At 43.4% G+C, this 21,745-nt stretch overlaps 1 protein-coding gene across 1 annotated transcript; it reads left to right on the top strand.

Moving 5' to 3' along the window:
- Positions 1-1,069: 1,069 nt before the first annotated feature.
- LOC127027975 (amyloid-beta A4 precursor protein-binding family A member 1-like) lies at positions 1,070-21,165 on the top strand (the record flags this gene model as incomplete). The annotated part of the gene is made up of 3 exons (XM_050913808.1): positions 1,070-2,215; positions 17,434-17,532; positions 21,126-21,165. Coding segments are annotated over exons 1-3 (1,285 nt in total), but the record flags the coding sequence as incomplete, so codon positions are not given.
- Between the last annotated feature and the right edge of the window lie 580 nt (positions 21,166-21,745).

Raw genomic sequence — 21,745 nt, 5'->3', positions numbered from 1 at the left:
AAACTATATCCTCTGAGCTAGGTAAACTTGGTTGCTCTGAGAAACGTCTAGAGGATAAGCTGTATTCTTATAGGTTTTTCTTATTTCCCTGCTGTGTATAATTATCATTGTTGACAGACCTCTGTTGTAATTATTGCATCATTTGAGATTTTTTTCTTACTCTGAGCAGAATGCATTTGGTAAAACTAAAATGTCTTGCTAGTCTGGCAAAATGTCTCGTTAATGTGGCAAGGGTCACAGTTATGAATATTTGTAATGTTTATTTCTTCTTTTTCCTAAAAGGAAAAAATGTCTTAGGAAAAGACATTTGGGGCAGAAGTAATTTTGTATAATTTTAGATGTATTTCATGAAGATGTCTATACTGGAGCTAGCGATCTTATGCTTCTCTAGGGAAGGGAAACGGGCACTTCGCATTGCACCCTAAAAGTGTCTTTTTCTCTCCATTGACTAAAAGGTGCCCTAGGATGAGGATCTCAGTTGAAGATAACATGTTGGAAATGTCTAGTCTGCAAAGGTATCATATCTGACCAATTGCAGACTACTGCAATGGGATAAAATCTTTGTCATTTTACACTGTCACATCCTACCACAGTATCTCTACCACAATTGAGCCCCTGGTGAAAGTCAGTTGCTTTGATGTGCATCTTGTCTGCATTGTCTAGATGTCTGGCCAGCCCATAGAAGCACATCTTGGACTGGTCTGAGATAGTGAATTCTTTCCCAGAGAATTTGTCCATAAAACTGTAAACTGCAATTCTCAAAGGAATTGTGGTCCCATCTCTGAATGAATGGTGCTGGTAGAAATCAATTTGCATTGGAAGGTCATGCTGTTGTGCTGGTTGTCTTCTGGCTTCAGAGCTGATGAAGCCAAAACTTTGTCTGTTGGAGAAGCAGGGGTGCCTTTTGCTACTCTGGGGTTGTTTGTTTAACTCCACATTGCGGGCCTCTTTTGTTTGACTGTTTTGTTTGTGGCTGTATTTTTTTTAATAACATCACTCTCTTAATTTCTTTCCAGTCCTGGTAGACAAAATGTCTATAGAATAAGTGGCCTACACACCAGAACTTTCCATGAACTATTTGGTCATACCATCTGAGGTGAATGAAGAGCCAGCAAATGAAGATATGAATGAATCAGTGGAAGCTGACTTGGAGCACTCACAGGTAGAAGAGGAACGACAGTCTGTGATCTGCTATTCAAGGCACAGAAACAGCAACCAAGGGGTACTGTCTGGGCAGGAAGAGGAAGGGATGCTAGCTCGATCAGCCAGCACTGAGAGTGATTTCCACAATCACATGGACATGGTGGAAGGGGATGTTATAGCCACAGCAGAGGATGGCTATGATGTAGATATAGTACAGGAGAATGAGGATGAGAGTACATATGCAGTGCAGTACAGGCCTGAGTCTGAGGAGTACACAGAAAATGCTGAAGCAGAGCACACTGAGGCTGTTCATAATCGAACACTGCCTGATCATGTACGTTTCCGCTCCATTGAACATGAGGAAGCCATGAATGCAGCATACTCAGGTTATGTCTATGCTCACCAGCCCCTCCACCAAGGAGAGGATGAGCGGTATGCTGAGCCCTATGCTGACTATAGGCAGCAGGAGCATGTGTATGAGGAGATAGGGGATGTGCTGGACCTTGATGTTAGGGAGGGACTTCGGCTCTATGAGTGGGAAAGGGAGGAAGCTGACAACTATCGCAAGGAAGCTCTTGGTGCCCGCCTTCACCATTATGATGAACGATCTGATGGAGAGTCGGACAGCCCTGAGAAAGAGGCAGAGTTTGCTCCATGTCCAAGAATGGACAGCTATGAACAAGAGGAAGATATTGATCAAATTGTGGCAGAGGTGAAAAAGAGTATGAGCTCTCAGAGCTTGGGCAAGGCTGCTGAAGACATGCTAAAGGCAGAGCAGAGCTTGGAGCATGCTCATGCTCTCCCTGGCAGGGGGCACAAAAGCAATGGTCAACTGTCAGCTGGCTCTAGGGCCACAGCCAACTCAGGAGAGTCGGTACAGAGGTGCAGAAAGGAAAAAAGGGATGCAATATCACTGGCTATCAAAGATATTAAAGAAGCTATTGAGGAAGTGAAGACAAGGACTGTTCGTTCTCCTTATACCCCTGATGAACCAAAAGAACCTATTTGGGTGATGAGGCAGGACATTAGCCCAACCAGGGACTGTGATGATCAGAGGCCACTAGATGGAGATGTAAGTATACAGAGCTATAGGCTCACATTTTACAATTAAAGGAACAGGGACCATGTAATACATATTACAGTAAAACTGAGAGGGTTATACTCTTCTGTGACTAATTTTATTCCTCAGTAAAGTATGTAATGCTGTATCTATTTTAAATTTTTACTCAAAAGTATGTGTAAGGAGTATACATATATGTTGTCAGTGCACCAAATTTTCCTTTATGAAACACTGCTGACTTGATTAGAGTTGTACTACAGATGAATTTGATATAGAAAGCTCTATTGACTTTTTTCTGAAACAACTGCTACTACAATTTTTTCCTAACATCCACTGGATAATTAGAATAACTACCAAATAATTTACCTTATGGTATAGAACCTTGTGTGTTCCTGTTAATTCTGGACTTGTCAGTTTTGTTTTCTGTCAGAAAACAATGCTAACAGTCTGTATGAAAATCTTGTTAATACTATTTACTATTGCTATAAAGGTAATATCACAGATGCAGATCTGAAAAGATTCAGGCTCCTTAACTGCTTGCAGTCTCTAGATATTTGCTATGAATCCTCATGCATTATATTATAGAATAGTTCAGTTGGAAGGGACCTACAACGATCATCTAGTCCAACTGCCTGACCACTTCAGGGCTGACCAAAAGTTAAAGCATGTTATTAAGGGCAATGTCCAAATGCCTCTTAAACACTGACAGGCATGGGGCATCGACCACCTCTCTAGGAAGCCTGTTCCAGTGTTTGACCACCCTCTTGGTAAAGAAACGCTTCCTAATGTCAAGTCTGAACCTCTCCTGAAGCAGCTTTGAGCCATTCCCATGTGTCCTGTCACTGGATACCAGGGAGAAGAGATCAGCACCTCCCTCTCCACTTCCCCTCCTCAGGAAGCTGTGGAGAGCAATGAGGTCGCCCCTCAGCCTCCTTTTCTCCAAACTAGACAAGCTCAGTGTTCTTAGCCGCTCCTCATAGGACATGCCTTCCAGCCCTTTCACCAGCTTTGTTGCCCTCCTCTGGACGCATTCAAGGACCTTAACATCCTTCTTAAATTGTGGGGCCCAGAACTGCACACAGCACTCAAGGTGAGGCCGCACCAATGCTGAATACAGAGGGATAATCACCTCTCTTGACCAGCTGGTTATACTGTGTTTAATGCACCCCAGGATGTGGTTTTCCCTCTTGGCTGCCAGGGCACACTGCTGACTCATATTGAGCCTGCTGTCAACCAGCACCCCCCAGATCCCTTTCTGCGGGGCTGCTCTCCAACCACTTCTCTCCCAATCTATACTTGTGTCCAACGTTACTGCGTCCCAGGTGCAGAATCCGGCATTTGCTCTTGTTAAATTTCATGCCACTGATGATCGCCCAATGCTCTAATCTATCCAGATCCCTCTGCAAGGCCTCTTGTCCCTCGAGAGAGTCAACAGCACCTCCCAGTTTGGTATCATCAGCAAACTTACTAAGGGTGCATTCAACTCCTGCATCCAGATCATTGATAAAAATATTGAACAGAACTGGTCCTAGAATTGAGCCCTGAGGAACACTGCTGGTGACTAGTCGCCAGCCAGATGTAGCCCCATTCACTACAACCCTTTGAGCTCTGTCATTCAGCCAGTTCTTCACTCAGTGCACCATGTACCTGTTCATCCCACAGTTGGACAACTTGTCCAGAAGGATGCTGTGAGGGACAATATCAGAGGCTGGAAGGGACCACTGGAGGTTGTCTCATTCAGCCCCCCTGCTCAAAGCAGGGGCAGCTAGAGTGGGTTGCCCAGGATATTGTCCAGTCGGGTTTTGAATATCTCGAAGGATGCAGACTCCACCATCTGTTCCAGTGTTCAATGACCCTCATGGTGTATTTAAAAAAAAAAAAAGGTGTGGAATTTTCTGTGTTTCAGTTTGTGCCTATTGCCTCTTGTCCTGTCACTGAGCACCACTGAGAAGAGTCTGACTCTGTTGTCTTTACACCCTCCCATCAGCTATTTATATAGATTGATAAGATCCCCCCTGATCCTTCTCTTCTCCAGGATGAACAGTCCCAGCTCTCGTCCCCTCCTTGCATGAGAGATTCTCCAATCCCTTAATCGACTTCATGGCCCTTTGCTTGACTGGCTCCAGTATGTCCATGTCTTTCTTGTACTGGGGAGCCCAGAACTGGACACAGGACTCCAGGTGTGGCCTCACCAGTGCTGAGTAGAGGGGAAGGATCACCTCCCTCAACCTGCTGGTGACACTCTTCCTAATGCATCCCAGGATGCTGTTGGCTGCCTTTGCTGTGCGGGCACATTGCTGGCTCATGTTCAGCTTGGTGTCCATCAGGACCCCCAGGTCTTTTTCTGCCAAGCTGCTTTCCAGCTGGGTGGCCCCCAGCATGTATTGGTGTCTGGGGTTGTTCCTCCCCAGGTGCAGGACTTGGCATTTCCCTTTGCTGAACTTCACGAGGTTCCTGTCGGCCCATTTCTCAATTTGTCAAGGTCCCTCTGGATGGCAGCACAACCCTCTGGAGTATCAGCCACTTCTCCCAGTTTTGTATCATCTGTTTTTAAATATAATATCAGTTCATTTTGCACAGTGGCAAGAGTAATGACATCGAGAAACTGACACTGTATGGAGAAGGCTATGCAGCTGCAGTTAGATTAGATATTCTGTGCATAGAACTGGAGAAGTGCAGTTCATGCCCTCCTGAATAATGCATGATGGACCAGCATGGATTTTTTTGGCACATACACATCAGAGAGAACGGCATACAGGGATTCCCTTTAGAAAAGGCCATGGTTCTCCTAGGTATATACTCTCATCCCTCTGGAAGGGTAGGGCCCTGTATCTTCAAAGTAGTCTCCTAGGGAAGAATGATGGGCAAGAGCTATCTCCACCCTGAAATTGTATGTTGTGAATGCTCTTAGCTGAGTATGGGAAGGAGGCATTTAAAGGTACAAATAGAAGATGTATGCAGCATGCAAATCATGGGTCTTGAGATATACTGCTGCAAAAAATTGGTAAACAGCATCACTCTTCTAAAATGAGCAGATTTTAGTATTAGAAGACATTCTAACCAACTGGGTTGAGCAGGATAGGTTTGATGCAACACAGTGCTATTGTCTTTCCTATTATGAGTTTTGTTATTAAATCCCATTGTAAAGGGCAGTGAAGGGCTCTCAGGTGAAGTGGATCACATTGTTAGACTGAAGCAATGCAATTAAGATGGAGAATTTTTGGATGTACTGGGCTAAAAGTGAAATGTAGGTAGGTCTTCAAGGAGGAGAAAAAAAGCTTGCAGGTGCTTATTATTATTAAGACTCCTGGAAAAAAGCACTTAACAAGTCAGTAGCAAAGTTTTCTATGGTAATAATAGAAAGACTGACATTCATTTATTGTTTGTATCTTGACAAAGTTTTAGTTAGGCTTCTAAAGCAGTTCTGTTAACTCTTAAAGAAGCAGTATTGGACATTTGCTTTAGACATTAGTTTATAGTGTTTTCAAGTAGCTGCATAAATTGTCTGTCCTCCATGATTTATCAGATATTTCTTGCTGTTGGTATAAAAGCTACTTGCGGGCTGTAGTGTATGTTGTATATTGTACCTCTGTGCTTTCATTTTGCTGAGGAAGACAAACAGGCAATTATTCTTCAAAGACAAAACTTGGACATACAAGCATTTTTGGGAATAACTAATTGCATGTCTTGTAGTACACTGTAGATTGTATGATGCTTGGATTTGGGGGGGGGGGATGGTCAGGCTGCAGTAGTTCTTTCAGAAACTTTTGTAGCAAACATGGAAAGACAGTTCCTAGAAGGCAGCTGTATGATCTTTGTGATAGGTTGTCGTGGTTTAACCCCAGCCGGCAGCTAAGCACCACGCAGCCGCTCGCTCACTCCCCCCCCACCCCTGGGATGGGGGAGAGAATCAGGAAAAAAAAACCTCGTGAGTTGAGATAAAGACAGTTTAATAGGACAGAAAGGAAGGAAAAACAATGATAATGATAATAATAATAATATGACAATAGCAATACTAAAAGAATTAAACTATACAAAGCAAGTGGTGCACAATGCAATTGCTCACCACTCGTTGACCGATGCCCAGTTAGTTCCCGAGCCGCGATCCCCCCTCCCAGTTAACTCCCCCCAGTTTATATACTGGGCATGATGTCATATGGTATGGAATAGCTCTTTGGCCAGTTTGGGTCAGCTGTCCTGATGGTGTCCCCTCCCAGCTTCTTGTGCCCCTCCAGCCTTCTTGCTGGCTGGGCACGAGAAGCTGAAAAATCCTTGATTTAGTATAAACACTACTTAGCAACAACTAAAAACATCAGTGTGTATCAACATTCTTTTCCTACTAAATCCAAAACACAGCACTATACCAGCTACTAGGAAGAAAATTAACTCTGTCCTAGCCGAAACCAGGACATAGGTCAATAAGAATAATATTCTGTAGACAAGACTAGCTTAGGATTTTTGTGATGCTACCGGAACAACATTTAACACATTTTAAGCAGTGCTGAATTTCTATATGTCAGCAATTAGATTAGTTTATGTAAAAGCTTTTTTTATTATTATTTTGGCATATGAATATGAGAGCTTTCAGGCTTTTCAGAGAATTCTTTGTGGATACATTTGGTGTTGAAGGATCGTATGCTTTATTTTTTTTGTCTTTGCTTACTGCTTGAAGCTCAGTCTTCCAATATCTACATATGATGTCATTGTTAGGTTGACAGTATTTCATACCTTTTATGTTTAACCGTAATATAAACAGTATTATGTATCTAATGGAACAGGAATGCGATGGGTATGCTTTCCCAAGGGAATAGGTGTATTGGGTTTCCGTGGCAAGGTTTTGGTAGTGGGGGGCTACAGGGGTGGCTTCTGTGAGAAGCTGCTAGAAGCTTCCCCTATGTCTGATAGAGCCAATGCCAGCCGGCTCCAAGATGGACCCACCGCTGGCCAAGGCCAAGCCAATCAGTGATGGTGGTAGCACCTCTGTGATAACATATTTAAGAAAGGGAAAAAACTGCTGTGCAACAGCAGCTGGGAGAGAGGAGTGAGAATATGTGAGAGAAACAACTCTGCAGACACCAAGGTCAGTGAAGAAGGAGGGGAGGAGGTGCTCCAGGCACCGGAGCGGAGATTCCCCTGCAGCCCCTGGTGAAGACCGTGGTGAGGCAGGCTGTCCCCCTGCAGCCCATGAAGGTGAATGGTGGAGCAGATATATCCACCTGCAGCCTGTGGAGGACCCCATGCCGGAGCAGGTGGATGCACCCGAAGGAGGCTGTGACCCTGTGGGAAGCCCATGCTGGAGCAGGCTCCTGGCAGGACCTATGGCCCCGTGGAGAGAGAGGTGCCCACGCTGGAGCGGGTTTGCTGGTAGGACTTGTGACCCCATGGGGGACCCATGCTGGAGCAGTGTGTTCCTGAAGGACTGCACCCCGGGAAGGGACCCACGCTGGAGCAGTTTGTGAAGAACTGTAGCCCGTGGGAAGGACTCACATTGGAGAAGTTTGTGGAGAACTGTCTCCCGTGGGAGGGACCCCACGCTGGATCAGGGGAAGAGTGTGAGTCCTCCTCCCCCTGAGGAGGAAGGAGTGGCAGAAAGAATGTGTGATGAACTGACCCAAACCCCCATTCCCCATCCCCCTGCGCCGCTGAGGGGAGGAGGTAGAGAAAATCAGGAGTGAAGTTGAGCCTGGGAAGAAGGGAGGGGTAGGGGGAAGGTGTTTTTAAGATTTGGTTTTATTTCTCATTATCCTACTCTGATTTGATTGTGTCGTGGTTTAACCCCAGTCAGCAACTAAGCACCACGCAGCCGTTTCCCCCTTCCCCCTCCCAGTGGGGTGAGGAGGAGGAAAGGAAAAAAAAAGTAAAACTCGTGGGCTGAGATAAGAACAGTTTAATAACTAAAGTAAAATATAATACTAACAATAGTAATAATGAAATATAATAATAATAGTAATGAAAAGGAATATAACAAAAAAAGGAAGGGGGGGGGGAAAGGAAAAAACCAGTGATGCACAATGCAAATGCTCACCACCCGCTGACCAATGCCCAGTTAGTTCCCGAGCCGCGATCCGTGCCTCCCAGCCAACTCCCCCCTGTTTATATACTGGGCATGACGTTCCATGGTATGGAACATCCCTTTGGCTAGTTCAGGTCAGCTGCCCCGGCTATGCTCCCTCCCAGCTTCTTGCACACCTGCTTGCTGGCAGAGCATGGGAAACTGAAAAGTCCTTGTCTTAAGATAAGCACTACTTAGCAACAACTAAAACATCAGAGTGTTATCAACATCATTCTCACACTAAATCCAAAACACAGCACTGTACCAGCTACTAAGAAGAAAATTAACTCTATCCTAGCCAAAACCAGGACAATATCCACCCCTTATTCTATACCATTTACATTATGCCCAGATCCACACTTTCCGATACATTTCCAATTAATCACCATCACTTTTCCTGTCTTTTAATATATATATACAGATATCATTCCCGCAGTCTATGGGTCATCTCTATCAAATGTCTGTTGAGTTCATTCAGTCCATGACTTTGGGCTCCATCTCTTGTAACAGTCTGTCTGGGCAGGAGGGATGATGCAAAGTCCGCTCAGTCGGCAGAACAGGATTGGGCTTCGGTGTGATGTGGCAGGCAGGTGACATTGGGCGCAGCAGGAGGATGGTGTGTAATATTGGATTGTTGCATGCTGAAGTCAGTCCTGGTTCCATCACTACTGCACTTCACTCAGTTTTGTCAAAGTTCATTCTTCATTAATCTAAGTAATTCTTACTGTAATACCATTAATATAGCACATAACAATTATAATAATGATGACATACAGTGGCAAGATTATAGAGCAATTAATAGCATACAATTTAATCTATTGGCTGTTCTCACCTAAAATCAAATCCCCTTGAGGCACACATCGGACTTCCCCATCCTTCCGCATCACCCACCAAGTGCACCCAGGTCCTTGAGCAAAAGCAATCCCACGAATGGGTTTGCCTTTGCCTGAAGCAGGAGTAACCCAAACTGTTTTTCCTAGCATATTTTTTATGTGCACTACAGGGACTTTATCCCCTTCTACAGTACGTAAAAGTTCTGATTGGGCAGGGCCAGCTCGGTTGGCAGATCCTGGTTAGTGTTGACTAACCAGGTGGCCTTTGCTAGATGTGTATCCCAATGTTTGAAGGTCCCACCACCCATTGCTCTCAATGTAGTCTTTAACAATCCATTGTATCGCTCGATTTTCCCAGAGGCTGGTGCATGATAGGGGATGTGATATACCCACTCAATGCCATGCTCTTTGGCCCAGGTGTCTATAAGATTGTTCCGGAAATGAGTCCCATTGTCTGACTCGATCCTTTCTGGGGTTCCATGTCGCCATAAGACTTGCTTCTCAAGGCCCAGGAGAGTGTTCCAGGCGGTGGCATGGGGCATGGGATATGTTTCCAGCCAGCCGGTGGTTGCTTCCACCATTGTAAGCACATGACGCTTGCCTTGGCGGGTTTGTGGGAGTGTGATATAGTCAATCTGCCAGGCCTCCCCATATTTATATTTCAGCCATCGTCCTCCATACCAAAGAGGCTTTAACTGCTTGGCTTGCTTAACTGCAGTGCATGTTTCACATTCATGGATAACCTGTGTGATAGTGTCCATGGTCAGGTCCACCCCTCGATCACGAGCCCATCTATATGTTGCATCTCTTCCCTGATGGCCTGAGGTGTCATGGGCCCACCGAGCCAGAAATAATTCACCTTTATGCTGCCAGTCCAGATCGACCTGAGCTACTTCAATCCTAGCAGCCTTGTCTACCTGTTGATTGTTTTGATGTTCTTCAGTGGCCTGACTCTTAGGTACGTGGGCATCTACATGACATACTTTCACAACCAGGTTCTCTAGCCGGGCACAATGCAGCAGCCCAGATGGGTTTACCTCTGCGTTGCCAATTACTCTGCTTCCATTGCTGCAACCACCCCCACAGAGCATTTGCCACCATCCATGAGTCAGTATAGAGATAAAGTATTGGCCATTTTCCTCGTTCAGCAATGTCTACAGCCAGCTGGATGGCTTTCACCTCTGCAAACTGACTCGATTCACCTTCTCCTTCTGCAGTTTCTGCAACTTGTCACATAGGACTCCACACAGCTGCCTTCCACCTCCGATGCTTTCCTACAATGCGACAGGACCCATCAGTAAACAGGGCATATTGCCTCTCATTTTCTGGCAGTTTATTATACAGTGGGGCCTCTTCAGCATGCGTTACCTCCTCCTCTGGCGATATTCCAACATCTTTGCCTCCTGGCCAGTCCGTGATCACCTCCAGAATTCCTGGGCGACTGGGGTTTCTTATTCGACTTCATTGTGTGATCAGTGCAATCCACTTACTCCACGTAGCATCAGTTGCGTGATGTGTAGAAGGGACCTTCCCTTTGAACATCCAGCCCAGCACTGGCAGTCGGGGTGCTAATAGGAGCTGTGTTTCAGTACCAACCACTTCTGAAGCAGCTCGAATTCCTTCATATGCTGCTAATATCTCCCTTTCAGGTGGAGTATAGTGGGCCTCAGATCCTCGATATCCCTGACTCCAAAACCCTAGAGGTCGACCTCGGGTCTCCCCTGGTGCTTTCTGCCAGAGACTCCAGGTAGGGCCATTCTCCCCGGCTGCAGTGTAGAGCACATTTTTAACATCTGGTCCTGCCTGGACTGGCCCAAGGGCTACTGCATGAACTATCTCCCGTTTAATCTGTTCAAAGGCTTGTTGTTGCTCAGGGCCCCATTTAAAATCATTCTTCTTCCGGGTCACTTGATAGAGAGGGCTTACAATCAGACTATAATTTGGAATATGTATTCTCCAAAAGACGTCCATCTTGCCATTTTATTCCTAAAAACTGAATCTCCTGAATCACCTTACTCTGTTTTATGGCAAAACCGGCCTTCAAAAGGATTTGGATTATTTTCTCCCCTTTCTCAAAAACTTCTTCTGCTGTGTTGCCCCATACGATGATGTCATCAATGTACTGCAGGTGTTCTGGAGCTTCAGCTTTTTCCAGTGCATTTTGGATTAATCCATGACAAATGGTGGGGCTGTGTTTCCACCCCTGGGGCAGTCGATTCCAGGTGTACTGGACGCCCCTCCAAGTGAAAGCAAACTGTGGCCAGCACTCTGCTGCCAAAGGGATTGAGAAAAATGCATTAGCGATATCACTTGTGGCATACCACTTGGCTGCTTTTGACTCCAGTTCATATTGAAGTTCTAGCATGTCTGGCACAGCAGCACTCAGCGGTGGTGTGACTTGATTCAGGCCACAATAGTCTACTGTTAGTCTCCATTCTCCATTAGACTTTCACACTGGCCATATGGGGCTGTTAAAGGGTGAGCGAGTCCTGCTGATCACTCCTTGGCTCTCCAGTTGACGAATCAGCATATGGATGGGAATCAGGGAGCCTTGGTTGGTGCAATATTGCCACTGGTGCACCCTTGTGGTAGCGATTGGCACCTGTTGTTCTTCAACCCTCAGCAACCCCACAACAGAAGGGTCCTCAGAGAGACCAGGCAAGGTGGACAACTGTTCAATTTCCTCCATCTCCAAGGCAGCTATACCAAAGGCCCACCGGTACCCCTTTGGGTCCTCGAAATACCCTCTCCTGAGATAATCTATGCCAAGGATGCATGGGGCCTCTGGGCCAGTCACAATGGGGTGTTTCTGCCACTCATTCCCAGTTAGGCTTATTTCAGCCTCCAATACAGTTAGCTGTTGGGATCCCCCTGTCACCCCAGAAATACAAATAGCTTCTACCCCTTTATAGCTTGATGGCATTAGAGTACACTGTGCACCGGTGTCCACTAGAGCCTTATACTCCTGTGGATCTGATGTGCCAGGCCATCGAATCCACACAGTCCAGTAAACCCGGTTGTCCCTCTCCTCCACCTGGCTGGAGGCAGGGCCCCTCTAGTCCTGGTCATAGGATTCTCCACTCACTTGTTGTAAAAACGGATTAGAATTCCTTCTCATAGGATCAGGAGTAAGATCAGCCCTTCCACTTTGTCGGCCACACCGCTCACAGTGCTCACTGGAGGCTGAAGCAACCATTTTCCTGGAAGAACCCTCATTTGTGGTTGTTTTTCCTCGCAATTCACGTACCCGTGCATCTAGGACCGAGGTAGGTTTTCCATCCCACTTCCTCATATCATCTCCGTGGTCAGGCAGGTAAAACCACAGGGTACCCCGTGGTATATACCTTCTCTCTCCTCTCTCTTGCCCAGAAGAATACCTTCTCCTAATAGCTGAGGTATTGGTCCGTACAGGTGGGCGGCCAAACTTATCCTCAAATCGCTGGAACTCTTGGGACCATTTCTCGGCTATTATGTCTGGCAGTTTCTCCACAGCTGTGACGAGGGAGGAAGTGAGACTTTCTTCGTATTGCTGAAGTCGGCGAGCCAATTCATCTACTGTTGGTCCCTCCTTGTCTTTCCAGTCCATTACTGCCAATGCATTGGCATACGATGATGGTGCACTTCGTACAAACTTCCGCCACATGGGTCGTGCGCATTGGACTTCGTATGGATCTGTGGGTAACTGCCCATCGTCTGGGTCATAATAAACCATGTCCCGCACGGCTAATTCCCTCAGGTACTGGATACCTCTCTCCACGGTGGTCCACTTGCCTGGGTGACATACAACATCTTCCTTGAAGGGTACCTTTCCCTCACGCCCGATAGAAGTCGCCTCCAGAGGCTGAGGGCTTGTGTCTTTTTTCCAATTGCCTTGTCAATGCCCCCTTCCCTAGAAAGGGATCCCAACTGCTTGGCTTCCTTACCCTCTAATTCCAAGCTACCAGCCCCATTATCCCAGCATCGAAGCAGCCAGGTGATAATGTGCTCGCCTGGATGACGGCTGAAGTCTTTTCGCATATCTCGCAGCTCACTCGGGGATAGGGATCGGGTGTTTATCTCCGGTTCTGCCTCTTCCTCCTGTTCTCGTGATGACCCTGGTTCACCTTCATCCTTCGCTAAGCGAACTGATTTTTTTGTATATTTCTTCTTCTGTATAGGGGCAATTGATATTGGCATCGGTTGATTCTCTAGTTCAGCAGCATCACCCATCGCCAAGGTTTGAGTAGCCACAGTGCCTGTTGCTGGGGTTTGAGTAGCCACAGCGCTTGTTATAGGGATTAGAGTAGCTGCAGTAGCTGTCGCCAGAGTTTGAGTAGCCACAGTGCCTGTTGCTGGGGTTTGAGTAGCCACAGTGCTTGTTGTAGGGGTTAGAGTAGCTGCAGTAGCTGTCGCCAGAGTTTGAGTAGCCGCAGTGCCTGTCACCAGAGTTTGAGTAGCTGCAGTGCCTGTCACCAGGGTTGGAGTAGCTGCAGTCGTGGGAGCTGATCTCTGGGTGGTATTTTTAAATAGTTGTTTAACCCTAGACAAGATCTGAATCACATTCAGGAACAGGCTGATTCCTAGCAATAGGACCATGCTGAGTTCAACATCCCAAGGATATTCAAAATTTACAAACTCCTCCAATGCTATTGTAATTAACCTGGCAGAGAAAGGGAAGATGTGGAAGATGTCTCCTCCATAGGTTGGCTCCCCGAGGAGAAAAGGTAGAAAGTGCAATTGTTAATATTCTCTAGGAGATAGCACCTGAAGTACGGAGATGTCTCCTCCATAGATTGGCTCCCAGAGGAGAAAAGGTAAAAGGTACAATTATTAATAGTCTCCCATAGGCAGCTCCCGAAGTACAGAGGTGACAACAATGCCGAGTACAAACACCCGATTAGTTTCACGGCCTGCACTTCTATCATATCATAAGCCAGTGTTACAAACAACAACGTGATAACTCTAGCCCGGTTCCCACAGATGATAAACAGCACAACAGGGAGCATATACTGCAAGTAGGGCATTACATAACGCAATTTCAAGAACCACAACACCAACTTTGAGAGCAAAAGAACCCACATTGTAACCAGTGGCTATCAAATCAATACAATGAATACTTATAACAAGTTTGTTTTAACACACTCTGATCAGATCTGTCGTTATCTCAACCCTTCGAGCCCCACGTTGGGTGCCAAAAGGGCTGTCGTGGTTTAACCCCAGTCAGCAACTAAGCACCACGCAGCCGCTTCCCCCTCCCAGTGGGGTGGGGAGGAGGAAAGGAAAAAAAAAGTAAAACTCGTGGTTGAGATAAGAACAGTTTAATAACTAAAGTAAAATATAATACTAACAATAGTAATAATGAAATATGATAATAATAGTAATGAAAAGGAATATAACAAAAAAGGAAGGGGGGGAAAGAAAAAAAACAGTGATGCACAATGCAATTGCTCACCACCCGCTGACCAATGCCCAGTTAGTTCCCGAGCCGCGATCCGTGCCTCCCGGCCAACTCCCCCCCTGTTTATATACTGGGCATGACGTTCCATGGTATGGAATACCCCTTTGGCTAGTTCAGGTCAGCTGTCCTGGCTATGCCCCCTCCCAGCTTCTTGCACACCTGCTTGCTGGCAGAGCATGGGAGACTGAAAAGTCCTTGGCTTAAGAGAAGCGCTACTTAGCAACAACTAAACCATCAGAGTGTTATCAACATCATTCTCACACTAAATCCAAAACACAGCACTGTACCAGCTACTAAAAAGAGAGTTAACTCTGTCCCAGCTGAAACCAGGACAGATTGGTAATAAATTAAATAATTATTTTTTTTCCCCAAGTCGAGTCTGTTTTGCCCGTGACGGTAATTGGTGAGTGATCTCTCCCTGTCCTTATCTCGACCCATGAGCCTTTCATTATATTTTCTCTCCCCTGTCCAGCTGAGGAGGGGGAGTGATAGAGTGGCTTTGGTGGGCACCTGGCGTCCAGCCAGGGTCAACCCACCACAATAGGAAATATTACTTGTGCAGTTGAGTCAGCACAGAACTGTAACATTTTATGTCACATGGTAAGTTAGGAAGTATATAACTCTCAAAGTACTTGTGAGAGTGCCAGGGATCTTATGGGTGATAGATGATTCATCATTTTCATAGTGCAAGTATATTCCATATTCTAGGTGCCATTTCACAAAATCACCTTTTCTGTATGTCTTTTTTTGCTCCACAGTTGTGAATAAAAAAAAAAAAAATAGAAGCAAGGGCTACTGTTTACCTAGGATGCATCTGTATAAAGAATTGCTTTCTAACTCTTTGGTAGCCTCTATTAGTTGAATGTGATTCTGGAATTTCTTTTTAGTAAACATACAAGATAGACCTTTTCAAGAAATGAGGAAAAGGAGGAGGGGGGTGGATTTTTTTGTTGTGTGTTTGTGAAGAAAAAGCAGCCGAAATTAGATTTCATAGCATAATATTTGATATAGTTCAAGATTTAAGCTGGGGTGGGAATGCAGCCAAGAATTTACTTCTGGGTTATTGCTGCTGCCATCTCAAAGCAGAAATATAGTCATATTACAGTGTTATAACACTAGCTGTCTTAGAGAAGGGATGTAATAATTGCTTATGAAGCTAGAAGGATAGTATTGAACTGTTTTACTATTAGTGACAAACTGTACTGATCTGGCAAAGCAAGGATCAAGATTCCTATGTTGAAGGAGACTTTGTAGAATTGCAGGGCTGCTGGGCTAAAAAAAAACCCGGTGTGCATAACTGAATACTAAAGCTTCCTGTGAGGGTTCACCTTGTGACATCTGTGCTGCCACATCTCCTAAAGATCTGGTTTTGAAATACTTGCTGGGTCAAAGCTTTACACTCTTTTACATGCTGTATTTTTGTATCATATTTGCACTAAAGTACTTACTACTCTTGACTTTGGATACCTAGCTATAGCTCTTTAATATTAACAGCATTCCATAGGAGTCTCCTATTAGTATGATAGCATTTCTCATAGCAGCTTACCAAGGTATTTGCTGGTGGATCACATAGAGATAGAAAATTCATAATACTGGTTTTCTGTGCTGTTCGCTTTATTTTTCTAATATGACTTTCCCAAGTATATGATATCTGATGGAGGTTTTATAGTTAGAACACAGAAGAACATTCTTTATGATAGTGAATGAGTGGGGGAAATAGTCTGAAAGATGGTTTCTCCATTAAGATTTAGTTAAGGTTTTGGTAGCGGGGGGGGCTGCAGGGGTGGTCTCTGTGGGAAGAGGTATGGGGCTGCCCTGTGCCGGACACAGCTGGTTCCAGCCAGCTTGTTGATGAACCCACAGCAGGCTGAAGCTGAGCCAGTCAGCGAAGTTCATGGTGCCTCTGTGAAAACATTTAAGAAAGGACAAAAATGCCAGATGATGAGCAGAGGAGTGAGGGGAAAAAAAAAAGTGAGAAACAGTAGTATGAACACCAAGGTCAGAGAAGAAGGAGCAGGAGGAGGTTCTCCAGGCACCAGAGCAGATATTCCCCTGCAGCCTGTGGAAGAGACCACGCCGGAGCAGATATCCACACTGGGGCCTGTGGAGGACCCCACGCCAGAGCAGGTGGTTATTTCCTGAAGGAACTGAGGCCTGTGGAAAACCCACACTAGAGCAGATTTTTCCTGACAGGAACTGCAGCCCGTGGAGAGGACCTACGCTGGAGCAGGGGAAAAGCGTGAGGAGGAAGGAGCGGTGGAGAGGAACTGTTATGGACTGACCTAAATCCCCGTTTCCCATCCCTCCTGCGTTGCTCGGGGTGTGGAGAAATAGAGGAGTCAGGAATGAAGGAGTGAAGTTGAGCCTGGGAAAAAGGGGTGGGGAGAAGGTGTTGTTTTAATTTGTCGTTGTTTCTCACTATCCAAATCTATTTTAATTGGCAAAAATTAAAGGAATTTTCCTCAAGTCAAGTCTGTTTTGCCCGTGACAGTAATTGGTAAGTGATCTTCCTGTCTTTATCTCGACCCATGAGCTTTTCCATCTTCTCCCCCTGTCCTGTTGAGGAGGGGGAATGAGAGAGCGGCTGGGTGGGTGTGTGGCAGCTGGCCGAGGTCAACCCACTACAGTTGTCTACCACTGAGGGCAGCTATTAATTTTTCAACGTGCTTAATTTAATAGATTATTGACAAAGAAAAAAGTTTTCTGTGACAATTTAGCTGTTTAGATAAGTCTCAACATCCCAATAGACTGTGTGTGATCATTGCAATGAAAAGGAAGGGCTATAACACTTCAGAAAGTGTTTGTCATGTTTTGGTGTTTTCCTCATTTCTTATTCCCACTGCCAAACCAGAGATATTTCTACATCGGTCACTCAAATTATGTAATTTTATTTTCTTACCATGTCTAGTCTCTGTCTCCTGATTCCTCTTCACCCTGGGGTGCTGAACCAAGTAGGCAACATCATCAGGATGTCTGCAGTACAGCAGAGACCTCCACTAATAAAGAGGTAGGGCAATCTTTTTAAAAGCCACTGTCTTGTCTGTATTGCTTATGCCTTTCTATTTTCTTTACCTCTTTGTACATGTGTAATCTCCTCTCTTGTACCAAACAGCAACAAAAAGAAAAAACTGGTTTGACATTTTCCTTTGTGCTTGCCTCCCTGTCTGACTGAATGCATAACATACTGTATCTAAGACCATTTGCGATGGCATTCCTTACTCTGTGTTTGGCCGCAACAACGCTTGTTTAACAGGCTAGAGGGTATTGATTTATTGAGGAACAGCTGCCAACGTCACCTCTGTATTCAGGGCAAGAGGAGCTAGCCCTCTTCCTTATCTCTGCAGAATATCTTGCCATAAAGAAAATAACATTTCTCAGCCAGATGAATAGGCCCTTCCAATGTAGTAATTTAATGCTGCCTACTATCTTATTGATGGGCAAACTGACCCATAGGAACAAGTGATTTCTCAATAGCCTGCCAATGATTCACAGGCAGAACTGGAACTAGAATCTAGGAGTCCTGACTCTGGGCTCCTTGAAAGCAAGCTATACACTTCATTTTTTTTTGTCAAGGCCTGTACCTGGCAGGTTTCCACACTGCAGTATTTCCACTGAGATGAGATGAGATGAGAAATGCTTCTCATCTCACTGATATGAGATGAGAATTTTTTTTTTTCAAACTTCAATGTTAGATTTGTTAACAGAGATCTGTAAGCAAGTAGACACAGTTGCTGATAGATAACTTGTGCTTAGCTATCAGCTAACAGCATGATATCTCCTACAAATGAATAAACCAATCTACTGTAACCAGAAACATTGGTTGAAATTTAAACAAGACTTAGTCCATTCTTTTTTTTTTTCTTCTTTATCATCTAGGGGGAAAAAAAGCTTGTAGCCTGTTGTATATATATTAATTTAAATCTATGCTTGCATTTAGAAGGGGATGGAAGCTTTCAGAAGACTTAGGAATTTTGTCCTTAATTTATCCTGCACCAAAGCCTTCAACAGTATTGGATTGTGTCATTATGATTTCATCTACAATATTCTTTAGCTTGCTAAAGCCTCTGGCTTTATTCAGTTTACAGATGTAGTTGCTTTGTGTGACAACTCTAAAGGCTGACAGTTGTTAGATATCATTAATCTTACTCAAAGGAAAAAACGAACAAGATGCTACCCATTTTAGTTTTCAATATGTGATCACATACAGTGTTAAAAGTAATAAATTTTCAGAGTAATTTCAGTCAGATGTGTTATGGGGGTGCTGGGCTTTTTTCCACGCAAATAAGCAACACTGCATGGTTTAGTACCTCCCTTACAAAAAATAATAATGACAAATCCTCATCATTTTGGGAAACACTTTTAGGTCTTAACAAAACCTTTATTTAAAATGTAAATTTTACAGTGTTCAGTTGACGGACAAAAACAGTAATTCAACATTAATGACCTATTTTTTTATTACTCATGGATATATAATTAAAAATTGATTCCCCTTTTTCAATAACGTTATCTGATACCTTGTTATTACTTTAGTTTTATCAGTGTTTCTTGACATGGATAATGAATGAAAAAAAACTGTCTGTGTGGAGCCTTTGTAATAAAAACATTAATTTGATGTTAGTTTACACAGCTTTATCCCGAAATGAAGTTCTATTGGCTAGTCAGATTACTGAATATCTGTCAAACCTGTAATTATATACATAAAATTTGGTTAGGCCTTGAGTCTTTAAAAAAAAAATTATATGTATGCTTTGAAAGGATACTTATGTGGATAAGCCGCCTCTGATTTTTTGGAAGTGTACAGTTGTTTTGTTCTCTAGGCCTGTCAGGATCCAGCTAATTGAATCTCTGCTAGCATCACAGTAGCAACAATTGCATGCAATTATTGAAGTGAGTATGGGTGCGCGCAGTAAAAATAAAGTCATCACAACAGATTGAATAGCCAAAGAACAGCCAATCCCGATTTGAAATAAATGCTTGTGTCCTCTCAGCACTTGATTTCCCTAAAGCATTTTGACAGCAGGCAGTCATTACTTAGTCACAAATTTCTCTCTGCTGATATTGTCTCTGAGAAGAATCACAGAATCATTTAGGTTGGAAAAGACCTTTAAGATCATCGAGTCCAACCATAAACCTAACTGCCAAATCCACCACAAGAGCTTTCGTGGTTTTGCTGGACAACTCAGCAACTCTCTTTCATGAGGAAAGGCCAAGTATTTTAAGGTTCTCTAGGCTCTGTTTTCTGTTTTCACACGCCTTTTGTTTTTCTGCCACCAATTATTTTACAGTGAGGACAGTGTAGTTAGGATGAAAAATATTACTTATTCCTCGCGTCCTTGTAACAAAAATTGGAAAAAGACTCACTGGATTAGTCATTTACCTGTCACATAAGTGTGCACTTCCCAGGTGATTGATTTGTCACAAGCGTACAGAACCTGTTAAACTGCCTATCATAAAGGAAAACAACTTGGTATATATGTGAATATGTAAATGCAACCGAACCTCTTCTGAGACACCAGACTTTATCTTGATCATACATGGATTCTTGTTTTGATATAGATAGAGAGAGAGAGAGAGAGAGAGATAGGAGTTGCTCCAAATTCAATGCATTGTAGAATGAGGTTCAGGTTTGTCAACATCTTGTAATGCTTGACTTATCCAAAACTTTTATTTCAAAAAGGTTTAATAGCAGCATATGCTTTAGTATACCTATTTACCGTGGTTTTTTATACAAAGTTGTCTTTAGTAAATTCTCCCATTTCTAATATATTGTTGAATATAACAAAATGGTGAGTCTCCCTGAAGTTATCATTTCTAGATGTTTATATTGTTACCACAGAGTCTTTCATAGAAAATTACAATTGGAAATGAGGTATTATTTTAGTCTGTGTGTTTACAATGTAGGACAGACGTTTTGGGTTTTTTTCTATTAGTCCACCTTTTCATGAAAGTGAGACTTTACTTGATTCTTTACTTGATTAAACAAACAAGGAATAAATACCTTGCTTGCAGTTTTCATTGTCTAAATCATGCACGTTTATATGTGCTTTTGTGCTTGTTACAGCATAAACATAATCAGTGTAGGACTGTTATTAAATGCATTTACTCCAGCGGGTATAGGTGGCTACATAGCCTGTCAGAACAATCCTAATAAGTAATTAAATTTTGGTTCATAATTAACAGAGCAGGTCAATGCTTTTTGTCATGACTAATAATAGTATTGGTCCATTTTAAATATCTCCATATGTATTTATTTGGAAAATGTCGTTGAGAGATTATGTATTTTCCTATATTTCTGTTTGTTAAAGAGAGCACAGCACTAATTAGTAGTCAGGAAGCATGTTGCCAAACGCCAAGAGCTAATTCAAAAATAATGTAGTGTGTTGCCTGCTTGATGAACATGTTAATAGAATATACTATATTTAGGGATAATAACCCTCTAATAATTGGTCAGACTTTTAATTAAAAGTAAATATTTTCCTAATAAACTCTCACCATCTTTTGCTAATAACTATTACTGTTATTTCATTTTTATGGAGGAATTTTTAATGTGTATTTAAGCATACTTTGTTCTGTTTGAAATCCTATTTGTCTTGATTACAGTCCAGAAAAAGCTTGGCTTCATTCCCAACATATGTTGAAGGTAAGATATATTTCATAACTTAATTTTTTTTTTTCATTACATGAAGAACCTCCAATGTTTTTAATGTATAGAACTTTATTTTTTATGTGCAGAACATAAAACTTGCTAAGGTTGGATGAAACCGATTTAGATTAAACTGTGTCCAGCCTGGAACTTGAATTAAACCCTAGTAGGCTTTTTTGGAAGTTGAGTAAAATCTCTCTCTTATTTTGTAACATTTTATTGATGGCTCCTGCCACCTTATCTACTGGGTTGTTATCGATATCATTTAAATCACTGATTTAAAAAAAAACCCACTGTGGAATTCATAATGTATGTGAATGTGTGTGTTAGAGAGTAATTTGTTGTTCTGATAAGGAATAGAGGTTAGACAAAACAGTCAAAATCTCCACAAAACTGAGATTTAATTGGCAGGCAAGTTAGGAGGAACTTGCACTGATTTTCAGGTACTTATCCTCTGATTAAATAACCCTTATGCTTTACAGAATGGAAAAAAAAAAAAGCTGATGTCATATTTAATTTGGAATGTCTTCGAATTCCTTGATTGCTTTACAGTGTACTGTCTTTAGATTGTAAATTT

This window comes from Gymnogyps californianus, unplaced genomic scaffold (genome assembly GCF_018139145.2).
Source record: "Gymnogyps californianus isolate 813 unplaced genomic scaffold, ASM1813914v2 HiC_scaffold_115, whole genome shotgun sequence".
In the NCBI taxonomy this organism is placed as follows: Eukaryota; Metazoa; Chordata; class Aves; order Accipitriformes; family Cathartidae; genus Gymnogyps; species Gymnogyps californianus.
This window is presented reverse-complemented; position numbering and strand designations above follow the sequence as displayed.